The 24452-nt window shown below is 42.8% G+C and overlaps 1 protein-coding gene across 4 annotated transcripts in view; it reads right to left on the reverse strand.

Annotated features, from left to right (window-relative positions):
- The window catches only part of ATP10D (ATPase phospholipid transporting 10D (putative)), a 94970-nt gene that overhangs the window by 4996 nt on the left and 65522 nt on the right, over window positions 1–24452 (reverse strand). The window contains exons 13-22 of one of the 4 annotated variants that reach the window (XM_072944454.1): window positions 24192–24298; window positions 21872–21998; window positions 20073–20257; window positions 15247–15556; window positions 12511–12587; window positions 11441–11566; window positions 8571–8771; window positions 3916–3996; window positions 2561–2665; window positions 1671–1959 (exon numbers count right to left, since the gene is read on the reverse strand). In XM_072944454.1, the coding sequence (XP_072800555.1) occupies window positions 1798–1959; window positions 2561–2665; window positions 3916–3996; window positions 8571–8771; window positions 11441–11566; window positions 12511–12587; window positions 15247–15556; window positions 20073–20257; window positions 21872–21998; window positions 24192–24298 (1481 nt within the window). In that variant the 3' untranslated portion in view covers window positions 1671–1797. Of the gene's footprint in view, window positions 1–1670; window positions 1960–2560; window positions 2666–3915; window positions 3997–8570; window positions 8772–11440; window positions 11567–12510; window positions 12588–15246; window positions 15557–20072; window positions 20258–21871; window positions 21999–24191; window positions 24299–24452 lie in introns of those variants that run through there. The other 3 variants (XM_072944443.1, XM_072944456.1, XM_072944459.1) reach the window with 3 other exon arrangements.

Genomic DNA, 24452 nt, shown 5'->3' on the forward strand with positions numbered 1-24452 from the left:
AGTTGACATGTTTAGGTGAATTGATACAGTTAGAGTCAAGGGACACAAAACTGACAGGGAGGTAGGGGAGGTGGCAATGGGATGGTGGGCAAAAGTGTGAAGGGAAGCAAATTCACATCTTCAGAATAGCTGACTCATACTGACAGTGAATCTTCAGAGGCCATGAGCTCTAGCCTCCCCTGGCATGAGGAACAGTTCTTTAATGATTCATCCTTTACAGAGCAGTCACTGTTCTTGGCACCTTGCTTTCACTCCCCTTCTCATGGTGAGGACACCCAGCATCATGTGCAATCTCGGCGAAATATTCTTCCTCTTACCAAAGCCTATGACTGGAGCTAAGGAAATAGAATTCTGTCACCAGGGACTGAACCTGGAGCACAATGAACAAGGCAAGAGCAGAAGGAAACGACTGGGGCCAATTCAGGCCAGAGTACCATCCCGACAAGCCTTCCCTTAGGCTCTGTTCCCTGGAGCAACAGAGCAACTCTGGAGCCTCAGGATGGGTTTTTTGTTTGTCTGACCACAATTTTTCTATACATATATATATATATTTTTTAATTGAAGTATAGTCAGTTACAATGCATTTATTTCTGGGGTACAGCATAACGTCCCAGTCATGCATATGTGTGTGTGTGTGTGTGTGTGTGTGTGTATACACACGTTTGTTTTCATATTCTTTTTCATCAAAGGTTATTATAAGATATTGAATATGGTTCCCTGTGCTATACAGAAGAAATGATTCTTCAATACATTTTAATAACTCTTCTATTTTAGCCAAAATAGATTGCTGTTGCTCATAACCACTGAATCCAACCAGACACTTAGAGTCTTCGGACATTAATCAATGTCCGAACTTAAGCCATGTCACTTTAGTATCTATAAAATGAAATTAAATACATACTAAAACAACCCCAAATATTTCAGTTCTAGAATTTCCTTTACTCTTCCCATCAGATATTTGCAGGTAATAACCTTTTACTACACTTTAGGTTTCTCATGTTTGGTTATAGCAGGTTATAAACAAAGTGAGTGATATCAAAAATAGTCAGCCCTACTTAAGAAGTTTTAAAATAATCTCATAATACAACCTCATAAAACATTTGAAACTATAGCCTCATTCATTCAGCTACTTCCTGTTTGAAATACATCACCATCAAGATGTTAAATATATCCTCAACTAGTTAGTCATTTAATCATTCATTCATTCATTCAAATATTTTCTGAGCACCTACTGTGTGCCAGTCTTGTCCTAGATACTGGTATACAGTGGTGAACAAAATAAACATGAACTCTGTCCCCAAAGAGATTATAGTCTAATGTAGAAGAGAAACATGAACAAAATAATCACATAATTAAATAAATAAGTATGTTATTATCAGGACTATGAATGAAAAAAGGGATGAAAAAAACAGATGGTGAGGGAAAAGCTCTTGGAGGAAGAAGCATTTTTGCTGAAACCTAAAATAGCATTTGAGCTGGGTGAAGTGCAGGATCCAAAAGGGAACTAAGAATAACACCATCAGAAGATAGGGTCAATGCTAAGACCCCGATGTGGTAATGAGCTCACTGACGCTGAAAAACCAAAGCAGGGGCAGTGTGTTTCCAGCCGAGGAGTAACTGGAAATGAGAGAGAAGAGGAGGCAACACTGCACGAAGCCTTACAGGCCATCTGAGGGCTTTTAGATTTTATTCCAAGTCCAATGGAAAGCCACTGAAGGGTTTATATAAATCATATAATATGACTTATATATTTCAAAAGGATGGTTCTGGCTGTTCTGTAGAGAAGGACTGGAGGAGTCAAGGGTACAGGTGAGAACACAAAGAAGGCTGTCGCAATGGCTCAGGAATAGGTGACAGTGGCTTTGACGACAGTAGAGACAGTGACATTGGAAGTGAGCGAGCAGCATAAATAATCCCAGAGGCAGTTAACTCTCCAGACAGGGGTGGGGTGTTCTTCATCTGCAAAGGAAGGTTTGCGATAAAGCTCTCTGTATCTGAATCCTACGTATTAGCTTTGCTGCAGAGCTACCTTGCAATCATGTGGATGAAAATACATAACTTTATCATTAAATCAGCAACTAAGCTCAAAAAGATCTAGATTTAAATGAATGGTAAACATTCTGGAAGGAGAAAAAGATACATTTTTAGGTCTTATGAGAAAAGCATAAAATCTTCACTTACAAAAGTCAGTATACCAGGATTATGGCGTGACACCTGCTTTTGTTTTAGTCGAAAGGCATCAGCTTGGTCTTCAGGAATGCTGGCCACAGAAGGGTGATTGTTTTTCCAGCCTGACTCACCTCCATGAACCACCCACAGCATGGATACCACCAAGGGGAGCAGGCAGGTGTTTTCCACTTTCCCCGGCTGCAAGTCAGCCTCAGCCTAACGGCACTCAGCGACCAACAAGAGTGGCCGTGAATCCCCCTCCTTCCACGCGGTCATCGCTCTTCTCATTACCACGTGCCTTCTAGGCATGAAAGGCTTAGCAGGGTCACGGCTAATAGACATTTCCCCACGGATAGTTTCAGGCTCCTTCAGAGGCAGGAAAACCACTCACCAGATTCTTGCTTTCAATGACCAGATGGAGCAGAATGATGAACAGAGCAGCTGTGTTCAGTGGATTTCCGAATGTAAAGATGTCAATGTCCGAGCCCCGGTAGGCCTGCAGAGAGGGGATGAGGGATGGTGACTCTGAGGGACTGTGTAAACTCAGGGGCGTGTCATTATTTCACTCCACGGCTCAACTGAGGATTCAGTCCCTTCTTCAGTGTTCCTGGTAACTGGTCATTTAGGATAACCTTGAACGTTTTCAGAAAAGAGACCGACTCTCTCCCAGACAGGCCATCTAATCTTTGAACTTTTCAGTTGGAATTCCTTTTTATTCTGAATCATAATGTATTTTCCTTGAAACTGTTACTTATGCTTCTAGCCCTTTTGTGGTACAGAGAAATATCAAATATGTCTCACTTAACAGAGTTGCAAACCTCTAAGGTAGGTACTAAGGCTAACATGAGTTTATTATCTCTGTTGAGTAAATATCCACCCCTCTCATATGTGCATGTCTTCAAGTCCTTAAAGTAGTCCTCGAATGACACAGTTTTCTGATCTTCTATAATTCTCATCCTTGTCTTCGGGAAGGATGAGTACACTTCAGTGTACACTTCAGATAGCCATTCCTCTTGAAATGCAGCATACCTAAAATATTCTAACTGGGTGAATTCAAGTCATTTTATTTGAATAAAGAATGAAAATGATTAACTTAGAGACTATTACTTTTTTCATTCTTATTACTAATAGAACCTTTGTTAACATCATCCGTGATTAAATTCATGTTTTCTTTGTGGGGGGGGCGGATGTGTGGATGAGTAGCTGTAACATGCTGCTTTGTGCTTGGTGTTGGCCTAATTTTTAAAGTTAATTTACACATTCTTTTCTTTGTTACCTTTCTTCCATTCTTTAACTATAAAATAGGTTTTTTGGTTTTTTTTTTTTTTCATTTTGGGGAGACTACTTATAAGAACTTAAATTTAATACTCTGAATGTCATCCTGGTAGAATTAGCCCAGCACTCCCTCATAATAGCTTTCATAATCTGACTTTGCCTCTCTGATTCTGACTCATCTAATTATATGGCTGGACTTAGAACTTTTTTCTAGTTATTAACAAAAATTACCAAGCAGTACAGGGCCAAAAAGAGACCCAAAAGGACTCAGCTAGGCACTGCTCTCCAAATTTAATCCATTACCTAACATATTTTGGAGGAGGAGGTTATAACTGAGTTAGTTAATAATCAACTTGATTATATGAGCTATCTACCCTAATAAGCCTATTCTGATGCGGATATTGGCAACAAAGAGCAAAGAAGCATCACTGATTTGTTAACAGCAAATTGTCTGAGTACACAAGGACTCACGTAGTAAGGCACAAAGAAGCAGACCAGGCTTTGATAAAAGGCATCCAACAAGGTGATCCAGAAGGTGCGGGGTAAGTATGCCTGAAAATGAAACAGATGTTGGGGAGGGAGTGATTAATAAGGGTCAAAGCAAAATCAACGAACAACACAAGCCGGTGCATATTTTTGCTTCTCTGGGGGGAACCTCTATCCCTTCATTCTCTCACTCACAAAACAGGTGGGATTTGTAAACAGTGGTGGAAGAATGAGGGGTTGTAATTTAATGAGATGAGTTCACAGGCGAAAAAAGCATCCCTGAATTTCTTTAACTCGTATTACTTTTAGCATTGGATCAATCTTAAATCTGCCTGGAAATAGGAACATTGGTACTAACTTTCCATTTCCTATTGATCAAGAAACACTGGTTCAGAAACTCCAAATCCATCTACTTCTTCTCCACTACTCCCTTCATTCTAATTCACCACCAACTCTCTATGAATGAATGGAGAGCCGTCCAGCTGGCCTCTTTGCTTCCTCTCTTAGCCCTAATCCAATCTTCCCATAGAAGCCAGCTGGTTTTAAAAAATGTAAATCAGGTTATGCCATCTCCCTAATTAATCAAACTGACCTCCTCTTATCCCTCCAATGACTTCCTCTGTGTTTCCAATACAAAATCTAAGTTCCTCTCGGTGGTCTATGTGGTCCTGTGTGGTCTGCCCACTGCAGCCCCTGCCCTCCAAAGTCACCTCGCCCACTCTTACTTTCATTCACCATCCTCCCAATACACAGACTTCACCCTATGTCTCAAATACGCCAAATCCATTCTTTCCTTGGGGCTTCACCTGCACTATTATCTCTGCCAGAAATTCTTTCCTGGATCTTCCACGTGACCAGTTCCTCACTCAAGTGTCACTTCCTCACAGAGGCACAGATCTCCTTCCCCAGACCAGTCTAAAACTTACGCCCTTAATCATTTACTGCCATGGCATCTCTGAAGTCTCTCATCACCATCAGACATAATGTTATGTGTTCACTTGATGATTTTCTATGTTCTCTCAACAGAATGCAAACTTCAGAGACTGGGACTTGGGCTCTTGATTATTCAAGTGATTAAAACAGTGTCTGGTACATAGCAAGGACTCAACAAATAATTGTTGGATTAATAAACCATTCTCAGGTAACTTTCAGGTGCTAAACTGCTTCCTACCAAAAGCTCGTAGAAAGAGAGAGAACGATCAAGTAGAGACACTTGTCAAGTGATTGGAAACAGGTTTTCAAACAAGAGACAACCCTGGTTAAATGGTAATGTGTATGCAGAAGGATTCTGAGGCTCCATTTAGACCCAGCAGGGAGGACGGAGTGCTATGGTTTATTAGTGATGTGTGTCATGGACAAAAACAGCAACACGTGTATCATCTCCCTGAGCTAGTCTTCCCCTTACATGTTCATAAACCTATTTCCTTTCACATGCAAAGAGAGGCTGAGATTTTCTTGAAAATGCCCAGTGGTCTCCTAAAGAATAAAGCTTGGTAAATAATACAAAGTTTCCATATATGTTCTTCCATCCTTCAGAAGACAACACTTGGAAGTTTTACACCTGTCCTTTTTTCTTTCTTATCTCTTTGTCCTCTGGAAAATCCAAGCAATGAAGAGTCACTGTTCCCAGTCTACTTTTCCCTGTATCTTCTTTTACAGTTTTCTCATTGGAAATGATGGAAGCTTCTACCTGTTTTTCTTCATCCCAGTGTCCATAAAATCTAAGCAAAAGCACAATCAAATGGTGGAAGAGAATGTGGCAGAGTCAAAGGGGCCACCAAGATGTCACTGGACATTTTGGGATGAGTTAAAATATCACTCCATGCTTCTAGGAGAACAGAGGTTGCTCAAAAAACCTAGGGACAAAAGGTAACAAGTATAATTCTCCACAGTCTTGTGAGTATGGGGACTTAGTGGTAAAGAAGAGTCAAGGATAAGATGAATGAGAGGCTGAAGGGAGTGACTCATGGGATCTCCTGGAAACCGAGAGGGGAAATCTGGACATGAAGTCAAAGCTAGGGAAGAAGACTGTGTGGGTGATGAGAGACAGGTAATAGATGATTGCTTCTTGGAAGGGAAGCCTCTGTCTGCAGCACTCCAGACCCATATCCTTTTGAGGAGAGAGATGCTATTACCCTGAATAGTGAATTTCATAACACCAAAGACAGGAAATGGCCCAAGCATAAAACAGAATTTGTTTGGAGGCCAAGTTCAAAGAAAGGACAACTCTTCTGGAAGGTAAAGTCAATGAAATCAATTACCTTTCATCAATAGCCACATGCTGGGAATCTGCCTGCTATTACCATGTATCATAAAACTGGCCAGCTCAATAGACAAATGTGTGCAAAGGACTGATAAGAGGCTTCAACAATAGGAGACGATGACCTCAACTCTTCCAGGGTAAGGACCAATTACAACCTTCAGGCTGTACAAATGGGCTTTTAAAACACCAACTATAAAAAACTTTAAAGGTCTCCCTTTACCCCTCTTTCTCTAATGAACTTGGAATTTAACTGAGGTCTGTGGTGCAGGACAACCCTCATTAATACCAACCACACATTCTTGCACTTGAACTTTTAGTCAGATTGGACTTTTTAGGGAAAACCCCATGTGGTTCTTTGATCTAAATGGATTAGATAATATTAAAGGATAGTAAGGAATTCTTCCCTGGAAGCTGACTTCTCCTCTGTGCTGGCGGCTCTTTGAGCTTTGGGACATTAAATTACTCTCCAGTCTGGAAAGGCAATTCAAGCCAGAATAAAGTTGGATTGACAAAAAGAAATGTATCATTTTAAATTCAAGGTTTCCTCAAATTTCTGGTTAAGTCTGGGGATGGGGTAAAAATAACATTGAGAGGGTAATATGGCTGGAAATTTTACACATATAATCTTACCTAATCCTCACACTGTCTCCAGAAAGTAAACAAACTGGAGTACAGGCAAGTTAAATAACTCACCAAGGTCACATACCACAGAGCCAGAATTTAAACTCATGCTAAACATAACCCCTAATTTCTAACATGAGCTGATTTGGTCAGCATCTTCAGAACAGTGGGGCCAGAGAAGCCCAGCACATGGATTTCTTACGGAGGGCCTTATTCTCATCTCTCCAGACCTACAGGGGACCCGCCTTCTCAGCCCCGTCCATGTAGTTCAGCTCTGCCCTCAGGAACGATCTACTGCCCAGACCTGGTGGGGAAATGGTCTTTCTGGCCAAAGCGATGTAAACACAGGGAAGGGCATGGGACTCAGCTGCGGCCAACGAGCCATAAGCAGCACTTACAGTTGCTTTAACAGTGACAGTGCTCTGTCACCACTCCTCTCGGACTTCGCAGCTATGCAAAACACCCATGGTTGTTTCAGACCCAATACATCTCCCTTTTTTTAATTAAGCCAATTTGAACTGGTTTTCTGTCACTTGCAACCGGAGGAGTCCTGACTCACAGAGTCCTCTTCTCAAGGCTCAGTTATCTGACCAGACTGACCCCTCTGCTTTGTCCACGTAGCAGTACCTACAGGTTGCTGGTCCACCTCTGTCCCAGTGATCCTGATGATGTACTTACGAGAGCACTTTGGATTTCTGGCCGTTAAACAGCAAAAGGGTGGGAGGTATCCAAGGACCAAAGACAGCAGCAATGTTCTCTCTGCAGCCCAGCACGGGCTCGGGAACCAGAGTTCACATGCACCACCCACGAGCTTGGTGACACGGCAGATTACTTAAGGTACCTCTCTGTGCCCGACTGTCCTCATGCACAGTGCGGATAACGATAGTGCCTATCTGGCAGGGCCATTTTGAGAATTCGATTTATGTATGTTAAGCACTTAAAACAGTGCCTGGCAGATAGGAGGCATTACATAAATGTTCGTAAGGCTATCTCAATGCTGGTTATCATTAATTCTGTAAAAGATGAATTAGAAAGAATGAGCTTTGAGACAGCTGGCCCCACTAATCAGCGAACTACAATACTCCAGGTAAGAGACAATGAGGGTAGAGAGAGAGGGATGGAAAGGGGGCAGATGTACGTGATATATCAGAGGTGGGTGGATAAGGCTGAGAGGTCAATTAAGGGGAGGGGGGATGTGGTTCTGGACAGCGGGAGCTATCAAGGTTATGCCACTGTTTTCCAGGACAGGAGAACCTAAAGAATTTCATTTTGGCTTTAGAATCAGCCTAAGAAGTGTTCACATCCCGGCTCTGCCATTTTTCAGCTATGAGACTTTTGGAAAAGTTACGTAGCCCCTTTGAAGTTCAGACTGTTCATCTTAGAATGGGAACAATACCAGGTCCTTTCTCCAAGTGATTTGTGACGATGACTGGGACCAGGAATAATTAGTAGTTTGCACAACAGAAGGCGCCATGAGGTTCAGTAAATACTAGCTATTAATAGTTGTAAGGTCTAAAGACTGGATTTCTTCTTAGAAGCACCTGAAATCTTTCATAAAGACAAAAATCTTTCATAAAAACCAATCTTTCATTTGTGTTCATCTCAGAAGAGAGTAACTATACCTGCTGTGTTAGTACAGATCTCTGGAAACCGCCAATTCAAATCGCTTTCAACACACCACACATTTCAGCTGACTGGAAAACGCGCTTTGACAATGGGTGTGATCTGGCCCGTGCGGCTTTGCTGAAGCACCCACCTCTGACTTCTGACCGCTCATGTAAAGTTCCGGCAACTGCATGAGGGTCTCCGCAGACTTGTCTTTCTCCAGAACACCGTAAATGACGGGCGGCGCAGACGTGAAAAGGAGGTTGAAGAAGATCAAAACCCAGTAGTCAGTCATGGATGTTCCTGAAAACCCACAAAAGAACTGGTACCAGAAAAGGAGGTTCACATAAGCCTAGGGACACAAAGAGGGACATCGGCATCTTAGAAACAGCAATGCGTGCTACGATCGCACATGCCCCACGCTGCATCCTGAGCAGTGCTCTCAGCCTCTCCCTCAGAGCAGCTTCCTCATTCCATCACAGAATGGAAGCCCACAACTTACCTTGCAGCTTCTTCTGGTAACTGTTTTAGTAAATTAAAGCATATAAACATATACACGCATACACACACATACCATTTACTATGTGGTGCTGGCACTGTTCTAAGAGCTTTGCAGATAATTCATTTAATTTTCATGACAACTTGGGAATTACTGTTGTTCCCATTTTACAGATGAGGACATTGAGGCGCAGAGAAGAGAAGCAACTTGCCCAAAGTTGCCTGGCTAATAAGTGGCAGAGCCAATATTCAACTGGAGACATTCTAGCGTAGGTAAAGAACCTAGCCCCGTGCCTGGTACGTGGCAACCAGTGTTTATTCTCTTGCTTTCTGGCTTCACAATTATTTTTTAGTGGCGAAATGGGATGGTGCTGGCAGGGTGGCCAACTCTCTATTCCTACTTTGCTTGGGACTGACGAGTTTCCCAGGACATGGCATTCTTATTACTAAAACTGGGATGGTCCCAGGAAAACCAGGACAGGTGGTCACCTTAGCAGCCAAGCACACACATCTTACATCATTTCCTCCAGTATTTTGTCTCAGACAGAACAAGCCCATGATAGTAAAAGCTCTGTGCCCCACAGGCAAGGCAGGCCCCAGGAAAGGACACTGGGCTTAGATTCAGGGATGTTGTTTCAAGGCTGGGGGACACTTCCTATGGACTGACTTCAGCCTATTTTCCTAACCTCTCTGAATTTTGGTTTCCTTGTTTGGAAAATGAGAATTACATCACCTTAGGGTTTAGTATCAAGATGAAGTTGGAAGGTGCTCATGACCTATAAAGTGCCTTTTTAATGCATATTAGTCAATTAAGATATTATTAGCATTGGCATCATAGATACAGCAGAACATCTTAGGATGGGGCCACAATTCTGAGAGTTTTTTAGCCTAAGGTCCACGGACATGCATTATGCCTCACTCTTGAAAATGTATCAGTTTGGGTACATGAGGTTTGGGGTGCTATTCTGAATCCACAGTCCTCATCACTATCTCAAAAGTTGGCCAAGACCCAGGAACCACAGTCTCAGGAAGCTAAGCCACTCAAATGGCTCCTGATGCTGGCCCTGTTCTCCACAATGTACAAGCCATTCATTGTTTAGCTGGGCAAGAAAGACGTGGGATTGAATTGGGAGAATACCAGTGTGAACGGCCACCAAGGTTCACAGAGCAGAGGGACCACAGGGTCCTTGCTCTCCAGGGATGTACTTTCTACTAATAATCACTTGCTCTCTCCAGGAGCACATCTCTTTTTAATATTAGTTCAAAATGTGGAGTTAAAAGGTAGGGGGAGGGGATGCGGTGGGCTGCATCATAATACAAGAGAAGGTAGGAAAATGCCAAGGTATTAAAAAAACAAAACATGGGAGAGGGGCTCCCCTCTAAAAGTCACTGACCATCCTGAAATTTTAAATTGCAAGTCACAGCTTTTCGAATCAGGTACTCAGAGACATTATACATTTCAAATATCTTTCTAAAGTATGAAAGTTTTTTTTTAAACTTTGACTAAAAGTGCTAATTCTAAAGGTAAAATACTGAGAGCTTCCTGAAAAGTTCATTGTGCTACAGGAAAAAAAAAAGCTCCTGATAGATAGATAGACAGACAGACAGACAGACAGCCACACATGCACAGATCTAAAGTACGTATCTGGGATATTCCAAAAACGATCCGTTAAAGTCATCTTTTTCCTAAAGACCGTATTTCAATAGAGTGATGTAAATTTATGTTTACTACTAACTTGCCACACACAGACTTCTAAGACCAAGAATAAATTTGGTCTGAAAACTGTGACATATTTGCGTAATAAGCCCTCCTAGAAGGGATTTAGGTGAAGCAATCTAAGGTCAACATGAGATTCTCAAAGAGGAAACTGAAATTTAAGTGGTATGCTAAAGATTCAAAGCCAGCACTTCTACTAATCAAATCCTGCCCCTTTAGGAATCATACAGTCAAATTAATTTCCTTGATCATCAAACAGCTACCAAGCACCAACACACTTTATAGTCTTGCCAGAGAATTCTTCCTCTGGGGGTGCCAGCAGCTCCAGGCTAAGGCACTGTACTGGGTTTCCACCTGTATCTGTGTCTGTATCTTCAATATATCCCATGGGACACGCACTTGGGGACTGCAGATTTTTTTTTTTTGTATCTCCTGCAACATGAAAGCAAATCTTTTCATTCTCTACTGACAGAGAGCATTAAACATTTCATAATTCTGCTTGTCACAACCTTTTAATGGAAGGTCAGAAATTGGACTCTAAATGAACCAGACAGGGCCTAATTGAATTTAAATGCACAGGGAATAGAAAATGCTAGCAGATGGACAAGCCTAGGAATTTGCTGTCAGCAGCTGAAACATATAGCACATTCCCGGATTATTCCTGGTAAGGCAACGGGAGTGCTCCTGGCTGCTTCCCAAACATCACTGAGCCCAGTGAGCTGTGCGTAGCGCCCCCTTCTCACTCCTTACACAAGCAGGAGGGGAAATGGGAGGAGAGAAGGGACGAATTCTCTGGAGCTACATACCACGTTCTTGTAGAAAAAATAGAGAATCATGTTGGAGAGTCGGATATAACACCAATGCCCATGGACAAGGAGGAGCTTGCTGAGATGTTTAAACTGAGAAATGGCAAAGTCGCTGGCCATCACAGCCTGTGGAGGCAACGGGGAGAGAACGTCACCCTGAGCAATCCAACGCGTTAGAACAGACAGAGCCTGGCCACCTGACTGCCAGCAGGCTCAGACAGTTCAAATATGTTTTAAACCTTACACATAGACCAAAAAAAAACCCCAAACCAAACCAAAACAAAACCCCTCAAGTACAGAGCCTTAACAGGTTGCCTACGCAGGCTTCCAGTGTGGGCCAACGAAACAAGTCCTCTCTTTGGTTACCACTCACGATGTCATTTCAGCAAGTGCGCTGTCCCTAGGAGGCAGCTCATCACAATGTGCACTTGCTTCTCCTCCAGGAGGAAAATATTAGAAGTACTGTAGTCATGACTCCATGGGACTTTGTATAATGTGTCAGGCAAAGAGGTATTTGAATTTCTCATCTTTTGTAGAGATGCTGTAATTTACAATTCCTGGGAAACCCTAAGCCTCATCCCCACTTGTCTTTGACAGCATTTGCTCCACAGATGACAAGCAGTCTTTTGGACAAGCTTCTATCTGACTTTAGTGCCTAAAACATCAGCCAACACACACACATAAACAGGACACTCCCACCGTCCTCATTCTCTCAGATCTTCTCCCCACTCCTTCTTTAAGATCCTTAGGTCTTTTATTCAAATCCTTAGTAGCTCTCATCAATGTCAAAAGTCATGTAGTTATTGCAGGGCTAAAATATACATTCTTATGAGTTAGACAACATACTTTTTAAACTGAGTAAGTGAACTGCAGAGCTAAAACTGCCCAGGAAAATACCAATACTGCTCACCCAGAAAGTGATGAATGAATGAATAGCTTACTGTCCTGCCACCTACTCCTGAGCTAGCCGCAGACAGCCTCGCTCCACCACAGAGGTCTGGCCACGGAGAATGTTGCCTCTGGATGGGCAGGTGAGGTTCACGGTATCTGGGTGCCCAACATCCACTCACCTGCATGCCTTCTTGACCAGAGATCCCTATCCCAATGTCTGCCACTTGAATCATGCTAACGTCATTGGCACCATCACCTTCAAGAGACAGAAAAAAGGTGAGAACCATATGAGGAGTAAAGAAAAGATGCAAATGGTGCAAATCAACAGTAGCCACTCAAGCAAACAATCAAATCCTTCAAAGTTTATCCTGTGTCTCCACGTTGTCTGGAAGCCAGCCAAGCAGAAATTAAATGTGACACCCTACTGCTGTTGGGAAGAATTCTGAACTCAATACTACCTTAAAGTCCTTCATGCTATGCCACCTACCCGGACTGACCGCCCCTTTCTCTATGCCACTCACTCTACTTTCAATTTTCCAGATACACCCTGCTCCTTCCAGCCATTGCTCATGCTGTTCCTCTCTTATAACACTGTCCTCACCACTCGCCCCACCTTGCTGGATTTCAAGCGCCCCTGCTCTCAGCTTAGATCTCACTGCCTCTGGAAAATCCTTCTCATATGCCTTTAGATCCAATGCCCCTTCCTTAGGCTCCAAGTACTACTCTGTGAATTTTTATCATACTTATCACACAGCCCTGTGGTTGCTATAGATTTGTCTCCCCAACACGTTGGAAGCTTCTTAAGAGGAGGTATTGCCTTCCTGCTGGTAATGAACATTTGTTATTTCCCACAGCCCAGCAACTTTCACTTGTTTATAGTACCCTGGCACTATACTTCACTGGTAATAGTATCCTGATTTTCCCTGGGGACTCTGAGTCCATGTAGGTTGTAAGGATGAACCCAAACCCCTAGATTTAGGAAGGGCAACTGACCCGGGGCTGGACAATTAGCATTGTCTGTCCTCGGCCTCAGTGACTGGTTCAGAGATGGGCACGTGACTCAACTTCACTGATGTAATTGACATGTCCAGGGTTCTGGCCTCAGGAACATCTGGATCTAGCGGCTTGAACAATTCATTCATTCACATGTTCATTCAATAAGACAGCTGAACAAAATTCCATCCTAATCCTGATACTTTGTTTCAGCAACTTGGAAAGAGGTGCTATCTTTTCACTCCGGTTGCTAACTGGACAGGACAGAAGGGTGGGAATTTTCAAGGACTCTATCAGCACCTTGAGGGGAGATGCCACCTGAAGCGGAAAACAATCCAGGTGAAAACAGACTGTAGGTGATGGCTGGGTCCTCATCTCACTCTTCCCTGAACTCTGGAGTGTCTCAGAGCTGAATCTCACCCTCTTTTCTTCTCTGTTTATACTCATTTTTTTGGTGATCTCAGCTACTATCAAGGCGTTAAATATCATCACTAGACTTATGATTCCCAAACTTCTATCTCTAGCCAGTTCCTCCTTGCCAAGTTCCAGACGTCATATCCAGCTGCCTACTTGACATCACTGCTTAGACATCTAATGGGCTTATCACATTTAACGTGTAGAAGACCCAACTCCTGATTTCCCTGACTGTCTCAGAAAAACAGCTCCGTCCTTTCTGTTCTTAGAAACAAAACCTTGATGTCCTCCCCCCTTGACCCCTTCTAGTGTATAACACATCCAATCCATCAGCAAATGTCACCAGCTCTTTCTTCAAACCATGTCCATTCTTTGACCACACCCCGCCACCTCGTCTGCATCCACCTGGGCTCAAGCCACCATTCTCTCATGCCTGAATTACCTTAACAGCCTCTCAACTGGTCTCCCTCATTATGTCTTTGCAACACAGTGGTTACTCTCAACACAGCAGCCAACATGATCCTTTTAAACTTAAGGCAGCTCATGTCCCTCCTCTGCTCAAAGTCCACCTACAGTTCCCAATCTCTCCCCATAAAAGTCAAAACCTGCACTGGCCTCCAAGACCTGACACGGTCTGGCCACCTGCCTCCTCTCTGCCCTTCCCTAACTTGCAGAGAACTCCTCCCTTTGCTGAATCCCTTTGCCTTGGACTTGAACACACCAAACATGGTCCATGGCCTTACCTTTCATTGTCTTCTCTGCCAGGAACCTTCTCCCCCCACATCTCCCATGGTTCCCTCATCATTTCCTTCAAGTCTCTGCTCACACACAACCTTATCAGTGAGACTGTCTCTGAAAAAGCTATTTCCAGTCGCAGCCCTCTCCCCCAGTGCTCTGCATATGCTGGCTTTGCTTTATTTTTCCAATAGCATTGGTCACTATCTGATATTTTAAATATTTACACCTTTTTGTTTTTGTTTCATTTGTTCCTATACTGCCCTCCTACTAGATGTAAGTGCCTTAAGAAAAGACACTTTGTCAGTTTGATATACTCTTGTATCTCCGTTGCCTGGAAAAATGCCTGGTACATAGAAGGCACTTGATAAGTATTTGTTGAATGAATAAACGAATTGTTCATATTCCTGAATTTAACTTTCTTGAAGGTAGAACTCGTGGACTTTTCAGTTCTGTGATTCAGCCCATTAGCCTCCTTAACCCAGCTGATTTGGGGATCTGACGTGTGACCCATGTCCTATGATACTGTTTTCCGTGTCACACCTCTATCACCCGGTTCATAGCAGGTAGTCAGACAGGTGATGGAGGCTATAGAGGGGAGGGAGCGGGGGGATGGAGAGAAAGGAGAGAGGAAAAGCGGAAGGGAAAGTGGGGGAGGAAAAGGACAGACCCACAGAAGGGTTAACAGATGTGCAGAAGGAAACACAGACCAAAGGACCACTTCACGTGACATGAAAGTGAGAAGCACAGGGCGGGGTTCCATCCCCACTCACCGATGGCCAAGGTCATCACCTGGAGGTGGCTGCGTACCAATTTCACCACCTCGCTTTTCTGCAGGGGCGTGGCACGGCAGCAGACCACAGCCTGACAGCAGGCAGTCAGCTCCAGGAACTGCCTCTGCAGACTTTCCTGCAGGGCAAACTCCAGGGTCTTCCCAGTAATGACGAGTCCAGCCTGCAGCCCTGAGTTCTGGGCGGCGGGAGGCCGGTGTAAATCCTCACTTAATGATGCTGGCTCTGGAGAAGCTGGATTCTTCTTCTGAATTTCTTTCAAAATAGTGTCCATCAGCATCACACAGGCATCCTTAAACCAAGAGGCAAAGACCGTTAACCTTGGGGCTCCCTTGCTGGCCACATCCAGCTGAATTTATCATCATTATTCTTTAACGACGGCTGCATCAAAGCAACCCGAGGTGGTGAGTCATCAGCTCCTTTCAAAGACCTCACAGCTCTTCCACAGACACTTCTGTGTGTACGCGGCCATGCGTTAAAAGGATGGGGGACATCTTGCTTTCAACAGTACAACTAAGAAATAGTTGTACAATTTCTTTATTTGTGTAATTTACCTTCTCAAACTGCAACTCTCAAGAGACCTTTGGTCCTATTCTGCCCTTTGCTCCCTGCTTGACATTAGGCAAATTACGTAACCTCTATGAGCTTCAACTTTCTCATATGAAAAACACCAATGTCTACATTATAATACTATTGTGAGGAGTAAGTGAAGTAACACAAGCAGAGTTCCTAGTGTAAAGCACAACACTCAGCAGAATTTAAAAGTAATTATGGAGGGAAGGTATAGCTCAGTGGTAGAGAGCGTGCCTAGCATGTACAAGGTCCTGGGTTCAATCCCTAGTACCTCCATTAAATAAATAAACAAACCTGATTACCCCCCTTCAAAACCTGCCCCAAAAAACCTCAAAAGTAATTATGATTTTTATCTTCTTCTGGATTCAATGCATTCATTCATCACGACGTATTTACTGAAAAACAACTGTATACTTGAAAACATTCTAGGCGCTGGGGATACATCGCTGCACCAGAAATCCCCACCCTCACAGAGCATACGTTCTGGCCGGGTGCTCTTGGTGGCACTCATCACATTTGGTTTGGTCCCTCCCTCCACTCTCCTCACTCCACACTAGTTAGGAAGTTCTCTGAAGACAGATGGCACTTTCAATTTACTTTCAAAACATTCCTATGCTTGAGAGAGGGCCGTGCTAGGCACTCAATAAATACTTGCTGGATGAATTCTACTCAAGAACGTGAATAATCAGCTGACCTAGAAATCACTGTATCAAATGACCACTAAGGATAGAGCCAAACAAAATCCAGGAGCGGCGCATTTACGTTTTCACGCTAAGCCTGAAACAGTCCATTCATGAAGAAGCCCCACACTCAGAGGCTATGCGTACTCCTATTTCAAATGCTGTTTTATCAAGCGTTTCTCAACCCACAACGAAGTCAGATGGGAAGTAGATACAGATACACAGGCACAACACAACAAAGGCTTAACAACCACACAAACTATAAACAAAAGATTCAACTTCAAAATGGAGCTCCCTGGCAACCTTTACCTTTGTTAACAAATCTGATCCCATCTTTCTCAAAAGCCCCCAAGGAAAAGTATCCAAAGATGAATCAAATATTCTCATTATAGGCTCCAAACAGAATAGTAAAAAAAATTTTTAAAAACCTTCCGGAGTTTGGTTAAATTAAAACAATATATTTAGTAAGTAACATCCCCTGCAGTCTATTTAACATGAGATGATGGTTGAGAGATTTATTAACCGAAAAAATAGAGCTACAAGACTGTACAAGGGTATACATGCGGTCTGTGTGTGAGCATTCATTTGCCCACAGAGCAGAGTGCAGTCTGAGTGGACGCCCTTCAAACTGAATGCCAATTATCTGTGCTTTGATGACTGCAGATTGATTACAGATGCTCTTATTCTCCTACTTGGGTACAAAAATGCTTAGTTTTGTAAATCAACTATATTTTCATTATAGAAAAAAATATGTCCATGTATATAGTCAATCTTCATTATTTGCAGATTCTGTATCTGCAAATTCACCTATTTGCTAAAATTTATCTGTCATCCTGTGATCAGCAATCAAGCTGCTTTCTCAGTCATTTGTGGACATGCACAGAGTGACCAAAAATTTGAGTCACGTGACATGCAACTTCCCGGATGCGGCTGAGCAAGGTGAGGCTCTGATGTGGGTCAGCTCCCACCCTGGAAACAAGCGTCCTTCTTACAGCCTGTTTGGTGACGTGTTTTTCTGCATTGCTGTGCTTTTTCCTGGAGATTTCACTGTTTTAAATGGCCCCCAACTGCAGCGCTTTAATGCGGCTAGTGTTCCCACGCACAAGATGGCACGATGTGCCTTATGGACAAAACTCGTGTTAGACAAGCTTCACTCAGGCTTGAGTTACATGCTGTTGGTCTTGAGCTCAATGTTAATGAATCAACTATACATATATTAAATATGATGCCTTTAAAAAGAAACACACATGAAGCAAGGTTATATATTGGTTGGTTGATAAAAAGGTGACTGGAGGCTCACGGGAACCTAATCTTTCATATCCCATAAAGGTAATGGTTCAGTTTTTTGCTAACTCAGCATTTCAGTCGCTTTATAGAACTTAACTCCATGAATAACATATAAGTACAGATATATATAGTAGAGATTATATAATAGGCAATAATACAAAAAGCATGCTGGACAAATAATCAGATGTGGGTGCTTTGACAAATCACAACCTTCTGGAGTCTCGGGCTAGAAACCAGGAATAATTTTATCTGCTCTGTCTACTTGTTGTGATGGTCAAGTGAGATCATGTAGGAAAAAGCCTTTTATGGATTCTAAGAATCAAATAATGAATTCTGAAAAGCAGTAAGCAAGCCAGGGTTAGGGTTATATTAAAACAAGAAAGAATCACAACATATGAGAACAGAAACTACGCAAGGTTTGTAAGTGGCTACATTAACTATAACCTAATTTTCAAACTTAGGAAGCACCTCTGATGAAGATTTGTAAAGTTGAAGCGCTACACCACAGAAATGATTGGACGCTCCCCTGCTGCCAGGTGGCCCACTTAAAATGTCACAGGAGCAATTCCTTCACTAAATGTCAAACTGGGCTCCACGACCCTCAATTCCATTTTTAACTCTTGGCATCTTCTGAGGGTGGAGAGTGGGGAAGAGAAACTAATGTAGTGATGGAGCCCCACTATATGCCTGGGATTTTATGTGCGTGGATTTAAGGTATTATAAAACTTAATTAAATGCTGTTCACTCGCTGTGTTCCATTAAGTTATCTGAAAAACTTAAAGAGGTAAAATAGCTATTGATAGCAAAACAAAAGCCAAAATCCTTGAGTTTTGTAGTCAGAAAAGTCCACAGTGGATACTCCAAAAACAGTATTCCTGAGTTGGTAGTTTCAAATATCATTAACCATAAACTGTATATTTACAAATAAATTTCACAGCCCTCATGATTTTACTGCTCACGAAAATGTCAAAGTCAAAATCAAACACAAGTGACTGATTACATTTACCCCTGCATGTTCATTGAACCCTTTTCTTCTGCCAGGCACCACATTAAACAATTTCTGTTTTCTCATTTAATGCCCACAACAAGCCTATGAAATAGGTGTTAGTCTTACCCTACAGGTAAGGATGATGACTCACGAGGGTAACTCCCCAAGGTCACATACTTGGTCACTGCTGGCTAAGCGTTTGAGCCCAGGTCTTCCCAGACTCAGGGCACATCCACTTTAGTGACTGCAGTTAGTAAGCACTTTCTTGTGCCACTTCCCGGCTGGTACCGGGATCTGGCTGGTGGTTGTGCTTGTGGGTCCCTGGGCCACGGCAGCTGCCAAGGAGAACTCACTCTGCGTTGAATAAGGAAAATCCTCTTTCCCCCAGATGCACCAGCTAGTTGGGTATTGCTCGGGGCCTGACCATAACGACACAGCTGACCAAACCTGGCAGCCTGTGACAGAGGCCCAAGATGTGATCCGAGTGAGATGGTCCAGAGGGTTTCTGAGAAGCAGGTTGCTGTGACCGACTGTATGTCACTGATTAAGTCTCACAACTCAGGAAGGAAGGAGGAAGGTTTTCCAAGCAGACTAAACAATACTCACAAATCTTAGTTTCACTCTACCAGGAATCTTCTGAAAAAAAATAAATTGCCTGTTTAACTGATGAGAACATCTGCATTATAGATGTGTGGCAGGGTGGAGGGAAGGGGAGGGTATCGAAAAAAAAAAAAAAAACAGACTGGGTCCAAACCTCTTAAATTCCTTCTCCTTAAGAAAAGGAAAACACTTTTTTCCCTTCCCTTAAACAGTTCCTCCAATTTTTGATCTTCTCAGGTGCACTAGCTAAGATTTACCACTAGAGGGCACAATTATTCTGTGAGTCTATTTTTAGAATAACCATAAAAATATTTATTCACCTGATTCCAACAGAAATCACCACCTCCCCTCAGCTTGAAAGGGAGGTAGATTCCTGTTCTAGAGCTTGACATATTTTGTCATTCTGGGCTAAATCTTGTCAAATCAGTGATAATCCGATGTGGAGGGGGGAAAAAAGCAAATAAAAAGGAAACTTTCTTTCAATGCCTTTATTCAGCAATGATTCCTTAGAATCATTCTATTTTTCCAGCCCTTTAGAAGAACAAACTAGGTTGCTGGATGGAAGAACTAATTATCAAGGAGCTAATGGTTATTGGTTCGTCTTTCTCCTTATAGTTATCAAATCACAAGTACTCCACTGGCTTTGAAACAAAAGACTGGTTTCATCTCAGTATACATACTTTACTTTCAGTATTGAGGATAAAAAGCTTATCATCTGGTTCCAGCAGTTTGCACGCATAAGCAATATTGACAGCAGTCTCCTGTTTGTCGCCTGTCAGCATCCAGATCTTGATTCCGGCTTTGTGAAGAGCGTCTATAGACTCGGGGACACCCTCCTGTAGACGGTCTTCAATGCCAGTAGCACCTAAAAGATAACAAAGTGCAACCAGCCTTGCAAGAAACTAAAGCCAGCAGAAGCTCCCCTCGGTTATAATTGAATCACACCTGTTAGCCAACCCAAGCCTGAACTACGCAAACCTCCAGGAGCTTGGAGGGATCCAAGTGAAGAGTGAAGACCCAGACCAGAATCATATACAAAGTAATCTTTTGGGAGGAAAGCTTTAGTAATCGATGAGTTTATTAAACTTGCTCTCCTTTTGGCCAGCTTGCATCTTTGTAAATTGAAGGGGTGTTATTCAATTACCTTTGTAGCCTCACTCCGCAATCTTATAATTCTATGATACTCCCAAGGGGAGGGACAGGCTTTTAAAGAATGTTCTGGTCAGCAACATGTAATACCTATTTTTAATGCTCTCTCATGATACAAGTCCATAATTCCCTTTTCTGAGACAACTGGGGCAAGATGCTTTGGAATTCAAAAGTTTTGCAGATTTTAAAAAGGTAAGATGGTACATGTGTATTTTGCAATATCTGTTCATCAAGCATATTAATCTTTTTAGAAAAACTTACAAATTATAACAACCACATTAATTAGGATAATAAAGACTTTAAATTGTCTCATCAACTCAGGCCTGATTTTGCTGCTAAATGACTTTTGGCACTAAAACCCACAGAGCAGTTTTGAGACTGGAACAGCAGAGGAGGAACCGTGGACCTATACCCATCACAGCAAAATGGAGAAATGACTTGGGAGGAATATCCTTACTCTACTGGCTAGAGACCAAGTTAGATCATCGTTTTTCTCTGAACCAGAGGAACGGAGCTCAGAGACTTGTGTCTTGGTGTGTTAACACTTGTATGAGACTCTAGATGTGCAGACTCCAGGGCAGTGTTTCTCAACACTGGCTGCCTCTCTTCGAACTGCTTGGGGAGCTTTTAAAACCTCAAATGCCCAGGCCACCTATCAGACCGACTGAATCAGAATCCCTGGGTAGGCATCAGCTTTTGATAAAGCGCTCCAGGTGATTTTAAGAGGCAGCTCAATCTGAGAAAAGAGGTGTCAGTTGTACAACTTTTAGTTGGAACTGGAAAGTAACCGGAGAGAGAGACATACATTTCATGAGTCCAGTTGTAGATACAGAATAAAGAATGCAAGCCCTAGAGGGAGGCAGATCTGAGCTGCTTCCTAGCTCTGCCAGTACCGAGCATGTGACATCGAGGGGTCATTAAACTGTTCTGTGCCCCAAGTTTCTTCTAAATAAAATGGAGATTTGTTGTATAGATTCAAAAAGACCACACATACTAAATACCTCATCCAATATCCTAGCAAGAAACCTTAGCTTTCTTCTCTTGAACCAGGGTACTTATCTGGATTTGTACTCTATGTTAAGTGCTGAATTTTTAAATGATCTTAAGAATGATCACCCTGATCCCACCACAAATGAAGTCTAACCTACTGCAGTGGAAAATAAAATGGAAAGAATTGGAAATTGGGCAGGAATTTAACTAGACAGGGTGGGTAGGACCACATACATCAGATCAAAGTGAAAAAAAAAAGGCACTGGTGAATGACTTATTTAGAGACGTCAAGTATTTCTGAAAACTCCCCATTCAGACAATACAACAGCTGTCTACCTACCAAGTAAAGTCAGTTTGTTCTCCAACTTCATGGCAGATTCAAGTAGTAATTCTTCCCTGTTGTCAATGCTGGTTTCAGCTGAAAAATGATTACTCAACCACTCTGCATATTCAGTGTCACTCATAACCTATGGCGGAAAAAAGGGTGTGAGGCAGGCCATTTGACAATCCTGCCAGGACTGACCCCTGGAAAAATGTCAAGTCATCAACCTGTTTTAGGTATTCCTCTCTCTGGGTGCACTCAGGCCAGGTCCGCAGCCTGGGACCACCGGGTCACAGACTCCCTGAGCTCTGTGATCAGACCAGTGCAACACTGACGATGGATGGACCCTGTAGCTTAATGTCTCTGGGAAATTCTAGGCACCGTACATGATGAAAGAGGATTAATCTATTTAATTAAACCAGGAAGTATACAGTTGGGAGAAGGCTCCACTTGGTAGTTAAATTCAGGTTGATTCTAATAGTGCATTTGAGAAAGTGGTGTCTGGACGATTCAGTTTCAGGTTATTATGTAGCTAGCAGCACCTTTAATGTCTTTTGATGGTTGGTTTATGGGGTTAGTTATTTGTAAAGGTTAAAGGAAAGAGGAGACCATATGGGTAAATTAAGAAAGTCCTCTTCCAAACAAAAAACGGAGTGGAATTCCTGGAGAAGGAACCAATGACACATTTTCCTTTGTCTTCAGGGTGTCAGAGAGAAATCTACTTTCAGTTCTTATAAAGGAGCACTAAGTGCGGTGAGGCAATTTACCTACTCGCTCTTGCCCACAAGGTAATCTGATTGGGAGAATCTGACACCCATTGGGTTACATTTTTATCAGGACAGGATCAGTCCACTGAAAAGGCAGGGGTTCTGTTTTGATCATGAATTCTCCATTCTTCTTACAAATGTGTGATGCAGGCTTTTGACTCCATGAAGCTGGTTGACTAAGTGTCTTGGAGTCTACAACAGATCCCACTTGCCCTAAGAAAGTTCCTAAAAGCTAGAATTTAAATAAGAAATGAGAGACCCCTGTGCTGGTCTCAGATTATAGCTACAGTCTCCAATTCAGGTCTCCCAGGAACTCTACAGTTTGGGAATTACTGGGAAGCCATTAACACACTGACTCTGATCTACAGATATCTCTCTGTTTTCTCTGCTAGCTAGAGCCCAGACTGAAGGAGGGGAAATTGATACTCCGCAAAAATTAACTGCAAGGCTGAGAGCCAGGAAGGGAGAAGACAACAGCAGGGGGAGAAAGCTGGCCAGAGCAGCCTCTTTTGTTCTTCTCTAATCATTCTCCCATGTGGGCTGCCTCATTTCTCGTCCTTCAATGTTCATCAAAGTCTCTGCTGTATCTTTACAAGAAACTCCCTTCCCTCCCTCAAAAGCACATCCTTCTCGTGATTGGAAAGAGAAGGGCTTTACTAGTCCTTACTAGACTCTCCCTTCTCCACCCCAAGTAGACTTCCCTCCCTTCTCTGCAACAGTGAGCTACTGGAGTTTGCTCACAGAAGGAAGAAATACATTGTCCAGGTGTGCTGTTGGGGACGTGGTTGTGGCCCTGGTTGTAGGGATGGGGCTAGAGATGCCTTGGCTTATCAGTGGGGGAAGGTAAAGCCCTGCATAGCCTCATTACAGCTGAGCAGCTGGACTTGGTCAATAGTAAGCCATACCCCACTGGCCAAGTGGCACAAAAACCTTGACCAATTCACTCTTAAAAGGCTCCGTATCTCTTTCTCCCATGCCCCCAGGGGTGGTTCTGGTAATAAAATCACTTCTTGGAGCTCTGTCTTCTTTTTTATTAAGTTTTTATTCTAAAGGATATATCATGTCCCAGGATTATTCTCAATAGCGAATAATCGACACTGAGATAATATTTAGTCAATTTACCTGGATTTGCAGATACAGACTTACGAGCATATAAGGAAAAATACCTAGAACTTACATGGGGAAAATTAAGGCCAGTCTCTGGCCTGATTCTTTCCAAAGCACTTCTAATGCTATAAGATGGGGAATGATATTTACAGGACACTCAGAGAAAGACAGCAGCAGGACCTGGGGATTTTAGTCCCAGCCAAACTGCAGTTTACATACAAAACAACTCAGACTGAAATCTGTGAGAACTCAGAGAACATAATTTTGAGGCACATTGTTGGCAAAATTCTTTGCAGACAAACTCCAACCAACTCATATACAAGGAATAAAGAAGCTACATAAGAGGGCCAGTGGCCCAAGCACTTTCCCCAGAGCCCGGACTGGGTTTGATGCATGCTAGTTCTAGTAAAATGAGAGTCAAACACGGGGTGAAGGAAGCCACGGGGTGCAGGGCGCAGGCTCACCCTCTTTGCTATACACAGAGTGCGCAGGCCCCGCTTGGCGTAGCCATCCAAGTGCTTCTGCGTTTGCTCCCTTATCATCACCTGCTGTTTTTCCAGACTTGGTCCATCTGAAATAATTAACAAAACACAAGTGGTCCAGTCTGCCCGAGTACAGACATCTCTTTAAAAACAATGGTCGCTTAACCTGCAACAAACAAAGGCCTTGTAGTTTTGAATCCACTTAGAAAAGGGACTCCTCAAAATGAATCCTTCCCTGTTCCG

The sequence above is a fragment of the Vicugna pacos genome, chromosome 2, assembly GCF_048564905.1.
Source record: "Vicugna pacos chromosome 2, VicPac4, whole genome shotgun sequence".
NCBI classification, from domain to species: Eukaryota; Metazoa; Chordata; class Mammalia; order Artiodactyla; family Camelidae; genus Vicugna; species Vicugna pacos.